The 6,990-nt window shown below is 40.4% G+C and overlaps 2 protein-coding genes and 1 non-coding gene across 6 annotated transcripts in view; 1 reads left to right on the top strand and 2 right to left on the bottom strand.

Annotated features, from left to right (window-relative positions):
• Positions 1-3,767, top strand: part of aifm5 (apoptosis inducing factor mitochondria associated 5) — a 17,525-nt gene extending 13,758 nt beyond the window's left edge. Inside the window, exons 15-19 of the mRNA XM_032533007.1 lie at positions 958-1,075; positions 1,201-1,299; positions 1,568-1,643; positions 1,754-1,858; positions 2,098-3,767. Coding sequence (XP_032388898.1) covers positions 958-1,075; positions 1,201-1,299; positions 1,568-1,643; positions 1,754-1,858; positions 2,098-2,182 — 483 coding nt within the window. The 3' untranslated portion in view covers positions 2,183-3,767. The remainder of the gene's footprint in view (positions 1-957; positions 1,076-1,200; positions 1,300-1,567; positions 1,644-1,753; positions 1,859-2,097) is intronic.
• A 667-nt stretch (positions 3,768-4,434) lies between these two features.
• On the bottom strand, positions 4,435-6,819 carry LOC116700118 (protein LIAT1). 4 transcript variants are annotated; one of them, XM_032533013.1, is made up of 3 exons: positions 6,243-6,819; positions 5,910-6,141; positions 4,435-5,056 (listed from the first exon to the last, which is right to left on the bottom strand). In XM_032533013.1, the coding sequence occupies exons 2-3, from the start codon at positions 6,028-6,030 to the stop codon at positions 4,638-4,640; spliced, it is 540 nt and encodes a 179-aa protein (XP_032388904.1). In that variant the 5' UTR covers positions 6,031-6,141; positions 6,243-6,819; the 3' UTR covers positions 4,435-4,637. The 4 variants fall into 4 exon arrangements, with proteins under 4 accessions (XP_032388904.1, XP_032388903.1, XP_032388905.1 ...); XM_032533012.1 differs by having other exon boundaries at positions 6,247-6,819; XM_032533014.1 differs by having other exon boundaries at positions 5,910-6,038; positions 6,247-6,819.
• An 11-nt stretch (positions 6,820-6,830) lies between these two features.
• Positions 6,831-6,902, bottom strand: trnaw-cca (transfer RNA tryptophan (anticodon CCA)). Its single transcript has one exon. It is a non-coding gene; the product is annotated as a tRNA-Trp (tRNA).
• Between the last annotated feature and the right edge of the window lie 88 nt (positions 6,903-6,990).

Genomic DNA, 6,990 nt, shown 5'->3' with positions numbered 1-6,990 from the left:
CAGATGAATACCACACAGAGTTCTAGCAGCAGACACATTTCTAGAACAACTGTTTAGAGGAGACTGCGCGAATCAGGCCTTCATGGTCCAATAGCAGCTAGGAAACCACTGCTAAGGAGAGGCAACAAGCAGAAGAGATTTGTTTGGGCCAAGAAACACAAGGAATGGACATTAGACCAGTGGAAATCTGTGCTTTGGTCTGATGAGTCCAAGTTTGAGATCTTTGGTTCCAACCGACATGTCTTTGTGCGACACAGAAAAGGTGACCGGATGGATTCTACACTGGTTCCCACCGTAAAGCATGGAGGAGGAGGTGTGATGGTGTGGGGGTGCTTTGCTGGTGACACTGTTGGAGATTTATTCAACATTGAAGACATACTGAACCAGCATGGCTACCACAGCATCCTGCAGTGACATGGCATTCCATCTGGTTTGCGTTTAGTTGGACCATCATGTATCAGGACAATGACCCCAAACACACCTCCAGGCTGTGTAAGGGCTATTTGACCAAGAAGGAGAGTGATGGAGTGCTGCGCCGGAACTGAACCCAATCAAGATGGTTTGTGGAGAGCTGGACCGCAGAGTGAAGGCAAAAGGGCCAACAAGTGCTAAGCATTGCTGGGAACTCCTTCAAGACTGTTGGGAAACCATTTCAGGAGACTACCTCTTGAAGCTGTGTGCAAAGCAGTAATCCGAGCAAAGGGTGGCTACTTTGAAGAAACTAGAATACAAGAAATGTTTTCAGTTATTTCACACTTTTTTGTTAAGTACATAATTCCATACGTGTTCATTCATAGTTTTACAATATACAATGTACTGTAAATAGTCATGAAAATAAAGGAAACTCATTGAATGAGAGGGTGTGTCTGAACTTTTGGCCTGTACTGTACATACATATATACATACATACATAAATACATATCAGCTACTGTATCTGCCTGTATCTACTGCTTGCAGTACATGCGCACCAATGTTCCTAGTGTGTACTGTGGGGGCGACCTGGCCACCTTCCCCCTGGCGATGGCCAAAAACCGGCTGGTCAACATCGGACACTGGCAGATGGCACAAGCACATGGTAATGTAGTAACAATGTAAATGCAGCCAAAAAATCCTAGAAGAGAGACTGTTGCTTATATTTAACTAACAGACTTCAGATAGATGATTTTATTTCTATTTAAATATATTTTTATTTGTGCTTAGCGAGAATAGCAGCTCTGAACATGCTGGGTAAACCTACTGAACTCAGCTCAGTTCCTTTCTACTGGACCGTCCTACTGGGTAAAACCATTCGATATACAGGTGGGCTCACTCACGCACGCATGCATGCACGCACGCACTCACGCACGCACGCACGCACGCACACTTTAGTTTTGACCTAATTAAAAAAAAAAGTGTTAACATGTAAAGTTATTTTATATGTTGCTATTTCTATGGTTGCTATTTTCATATTTAATAAAAGAGCAAAAGTAACAAACTCACTGTATGCACAAACTATCCCCTGAATCCTTCCATGATAGATTTCTTATTTTCCCACTTAACACAATGTTTTCATTTGGGTTGTGTGCAGGCTATGGGGAGGGATACACTGACATCGTAATTAAAGGAAAGTTTGAGGACATGAAGTTCCTGGTATTGTACATCAAGTAAGTTGAGAAAAACAGCTGCGGTTGTTGACAAAAACACATCTGGATTCGAAAACACGTAACTCCTTTAATGAATACATGTCCAAATTTGTTTTGTTTTTTACCTATAGGAATGAAGAAGTCATAGCGGCAGCGAGCCTAAACTACGACCCAGCAGTGTCTGCAGTAGCCGAGAGGTTTGCAACAGGAAAAACTATAACGAAGAAAGAAGCTGAGTATGTCAAATCTTTCCATCTTTGGATAATTCTGGTAATATCTTTGGTGTTTATGCTGACCCCAAGTGGCCACAAAATTAGCTATTACAGGTTTAATTGACCTGGGATTTTCAAACATTGTCTGGTAATTATATTTCAGAATGATCAGATGCTTAGCCTTGTGACTCGAGTGTAATGGCAATACATTAGAGGAACAAACTGAGACTCTATATGAACTCTATGTCCTCTCCCCCTAATAGATCAGATACCCTGAGCTGGCTGCAGTTGTCCCAATCTACACTTTCCTGCGCTTTCTCTCTCAACACGTCATCTGTACAACGTTGACATGCAGCCAGAATGTCATTCATCTGTCTCTTCGTCACCACCACTCTCACCAAGGACAGAGAATTTGGAGACCTGGATTAAATTGTATGATTAAGAAGAGACAGACTTCACTCAAGCCACAGTGAAGTCTATATTTACAGTGTTGAAGTTTTGGATTTTAACTGTATGTCATACACTCAGTGTTTAGGTGAAGGGGACTCCACCATGCAAACAACAGATACCTCAGATGGATGCAGACTTGTTTTATTATCTTAATATGTTTTTTAGTATTTCTTAAAAGTTTTTATTTTATTTTATTTGGTGGGTTTATATCTCCAGCGGTATTTGAGGGCCAGTCCAGAGACATCACATTTAGGATGCCTCAGTATGTTCTCTGCTTATAATCTTTAAAAGGCAGTGTAGGATGCCATTTACTTGGATGGGGCTGCTGGAAATACACAAGTGGCCTTAATGCCCACTGCAGCTATGTACAGTATGCGGTCCGGTCAGTGAGTCGGAGGGGGGATTACGAGAACAGAGGGGGAGTGCTCAGCTCTTTGAAGCAGAGATGCTGAAATAGGCAACAGCAACAAAACACAACAGGGAACAATAGGCCTTCGACAAACAGCACACAAATGCAGTGTGACAAAACCTTCACAAAAGAAATGCTGCGTTTTTCTCTCTCTGTTGGTTTATTACTGTCTTTACTTCACACATCAACATTTACTTTTAGCTTCATTCTGCCTTCCTGTCAACAGCATGCCTCAGCTCGCTGTAACCAGGGTTCAACTGGTGCAGACTTTCCAAGGCCAGTACCTGTTTTGTACTAATGTTGTATGTACAAGATTTGAAATGGTTTTTTTTCTAAACATGACAAGAATTTGTTGTTGTTTTTAAAAACAGTATTTAGATCAGACTATTGATATACCTCGTGATTATATAGTTTTTCTGAATAATAAATTGAGAAAATGTTTATAGAAAAAAAGGACAGGAAACTCATATTTTGTGAGTAATAGAGCAATTATAATAACCGATAAATCATGCTTCTTCAACACATTTATGCAGAAAATTATACTAAAAACCATATAGGCCCACATAATAATATTCATTTAAAGTGTCACTGGTATATGTTATCACACATGTTGGCTTCCACTCTTGAAGCTAATTATAATCTGATTTCCATCTATCTGCTCATCTTACTGGCTGAAGGCAATACTGACGGCCATGATATTCCTGCAACTTCAAATCTCTTGGAGAACCGCATTTATAGCATTATACTGTTCAGCAACAGCTTAAAATATTAATGTATCTACCAGGGACAGCTATAAGTCTTCCTTTGCACCAAAACACATTGTTACAGTGAGTAAAATAATTTAACATATTATGTATTCTTCAGGTGAGAAAATGATCAGCTTTCTTCTTCTAAAGATTTTAAGTAAAAGATGGTCTTTGCCTCTTACTTACAATGCTGAATAGCAATCCTATTGTTAATAACAGCTTTCTTATCAATGCAAAGAGAACACTGATGCCCAGGGACAAATAGCAGGGATGTAGACCTACTTGTCATTTCAATTTTTTTGTCTTGTGTTTCACTTTGTTCATACATAAATAAAGTTTCAGGCACAACAATACTGTTTATTTATGCATTCATTGACTGACTGTCCAACAGCAGTAGTGTTTCTAAGACTTACATTTTAGCATTTTAAAGTATGTTTTAATTAGCATCATGTAGAGAACAATATAGAGCAGCAAGAAATAAGTAGAAAGAGAGAGGGGTATATAGATGGCTGCATTGAGGACTGCATATTAGACAACTAGTACAAAAGGTCAGCCACCATGCTTAACTGATTGAGCTTATAAGCACATTTTATTAGACAATGTGTGTAACAAATTGTTACAGCAGTCATATTTCAATTTTTAGTTAGATGACTCCACAACCAAACTTGATGGATGTCTGGGTATTTTTGTAAAACAAAAGCTAACCTGTATTTTAAAGTTCTTACAATGTAGGAGGGAAAAAAGGTAATGTGACCCCTATCCATTTAATCCTCATCTACCTCACACAGATCTAAGGGGGCTTTAGTGGCATTATCCTGATTGGGTTTCAATCTTGAAAGGTCAACTTTGGGTCTTTTCTGTGTTGCATAATTTAGATACAGAAGTAAACTGTGCAAATCCTCTATTAAGTTTCTAACAGGCCTATTGAGCAGGAGCAGGTCCTGTCCTTCGTTCACGGACAGTTGTGGCACTGTGGTTACATGTTTGTTTTGTAGCTGACAGACAGTATTTCTGTCTGGTGCTTTAAAGGGTACTGAATTGGCAACATGCTCAGTTTCTCTTTGGTCCAAAGTCTTAACGCTACCCAAAGACCTTCACTCTATGCCTCAGTGAGATGAACCAATCACTGAGAAGGCTCTCCCCTGCTTCTTTAATTCAGTCTGTGCTCAAATGCAGTACTGACTCCTGTGGGTCAGATTCAGTCAAAGCCTTTTTCTCTTTGCTCTCCTTGAGGAAAAGTCGGTCTCAAGGCACCCTGGGGTTCTTTTAACAGGGAGTCTCTGTGTGCAATGTAACGCTGCCGCCTGTTTGCCCTGTACAGCTCCATCCTCTTCTCCTCAGCCTGGGGGTCGTCCAGGAGTCCCTCCCACCTCAGGCTCTCCCTTGCCTGGATGTCGAGCTCTCCACTGCCACTGGTTTTGTTAGTAGCTGTAAGCAGGACCGGGGAACCCTTGGGGTGTTTTTTCCTCTTCCTGGCGCTGCCAGTGAGCCGATCTTCGTCCTTTTGACTGGTAGCTCTGAGCATGGGCAACTGGGCGCGATGCTGACCTGGACTCAGTGGGGGCAACAGGGACACTGGCAAGGTCTCAGGGGGCAAAGATACAACCTGAGGTTTGTCTGCAGGGAGGCAACATAAACATGTAGGCTCATGCACACCACCAAACAAAGCTAAAGGCTTAAATTACTAATGACTCCCCCTGGAGTTGGAGGGGTAATGGCTTGGTTTACAGTAATGAGCTGTAATAGGCCAGTGAGTTTAAGCGACACTAGGGGCTATTCTCTATTGACCTATTTAACCCAGTAGAAAAATACATAAATATGTGGATCCCCATCTCTCTGTCAAGTCTCGAATCAAATGCTCCACAAAACAAAACATTTAAGAAAACAATTTGACTCACAGTAATATGTCTATAATATACTGGTGATGGACAATGTTAACGACCATGATGCGAATATAAGCCTCGGTAGTACTTTGTTGACTGACTCTTTACTTGACTATTTCCATTTTCTGCTGCTTTAGACTTCTGCTTCACTACATTTTAGAGCCAATTACTGTGCCTCTTACTACACTACATTTGTTTGACCGCTGTAGTTCCTTGTTTCAGTGATTCAATTGATCGATTCAATTGATTCCTTAAACATGATGCATTATTAAAGATTAAACTACCAAACGGTGAATACAGTGTTTAAAATGAGCTCACCCTCAACCAAATACAACATCAGTGCATCAGCGATAATCAAAGTTGTAATACAATGCTACACTGACTGTGGCCTTTTTCTGGCTACTTTTACTTTTAAAACTATACCTACATTTTACTGATAATGCTTTCTTATAATTTTGAATGCAGTACTTACTCAAACTGTGTTATTTTACTGTAAAACTGATTTTACATCAAGTCTAACTGTATTGCTACTTGTATTGATGTAGTGGATTTGAACACTTTTTCTATCTTCCACCACTAACGTTTACCTGTATTATCTGGAGGAGTAGTGGAGGCATTGGCTTTCTTTCTCTTCTTCTTCTTCTTCTTCTTCTTCTTGTCAGAGCTCCTGGATGGCTGCAGCAGCTTACAGTTTTTGTCTTCAGGCATGATGTTGCCTATGCAGTCACAAACACTACGGATGAAGTCTGTGCAGGATAGTAAGGCGACTGTGCTAAAGGATTAAAAAGAAAATGCTTCTTAGACGAATCCTCTCTCTTACTGCAAGACCATTAACGTGGAAAAATGTACAATTACGCTCTTTAAGACAAGTAAGTGAACTATAAACTGCATAACAGAGACTTTTGTAAATCGTCGTTTACTCACCAGAAGCGGAGCTGTTGAAGCGAGTTTCGGTTGCTTTAGTCCCGAGACAAGCTGCTTTATTTCCCGTGGTTTAAAACGTTTGTTTAATTCATAAAAAGGCAACAGAAAGTAGACAATGCTGGATGCTACAATGCTACCTGCTATTTACGTATTTCGTATTTCTTCCGGGACACGCTTTTTCCACAATCACGCTTCACAATAGACTCACTCTGGACGCGTTGCCCGGTGATGCGTCTCCATAGTAACAGGACACACCTTCCCAAAGAGGGGAACATGGAAGAATTCGGTTGTGAAGATTTACAGCCGGTTAAATCTTTATTCATCTATGGTAAAATCTAGCTTTCTTTACAGTTTTTTATTCCTGATACGCATTTTCTTTTAAATTTAAACAGCCTGTTCTGGTAAATAGACTCTGTATGCAAAACATAACTCTTCAAAACTTAAGGCCCTTAAAATAACATCAAATTCATTCACAATTGTAAATATTAGGCTAGTCTGTATGATTTCAACATTTAGAATAATATCGATGAATTAAGATTCGGACACAGAGGGAACCTCTATCACGGCAGGTGAAATCAAAGATATGACCCCGACGTGATTTGAACACGCAACCTTCTGATCTGGAGTCAGACGCGCTACCGTTGCGCCACGAGGTCAGTTGTAAATAAGTCATCGGACAGTGAACAGACGCCACATGACGTAATTGTATTGGCCAAGTAGACCAACTACCCAGCTAGCACATGA

Source organism: Etheostoma spectabile, chromosome 13 (genome assembly GCF_008692095.1).
Source record: "Etheostoma spectabile isolate EspeVRDwgs_2016 chromosome 13, UIUC_Espe_1.0, whole genome shotgun sequence".
NCBI classification, from domain to species: Eukaryota; Metazoa; Chordata; class Actinopteri; order Perciformes; family Percidae; genus Etheostoma; species Etheostoma spectabile.
Note: the sequence above shows the minus strand (reverse complement) of the source record. Positions and strands in the feature narration are given on the sequence as shown.

Bases quoted from the DNA above. Each gene is read 5' to 3' on its own strand.
- LOC116700118 (XM_032533013.1), bottom strand. From the start codon at position 6,030: ATGCCTGAAGACAAAAACTGTAAGCTGCTGCAGCCATCCAGGAGCTCT. The intron at 5,057-5,909 runs GTAAACGTTAGT...GCCTCCCTGCAG, and splicing joins TACTCCTCCAGATAATACAG to ACAAACCTCAGGTTGTATCT.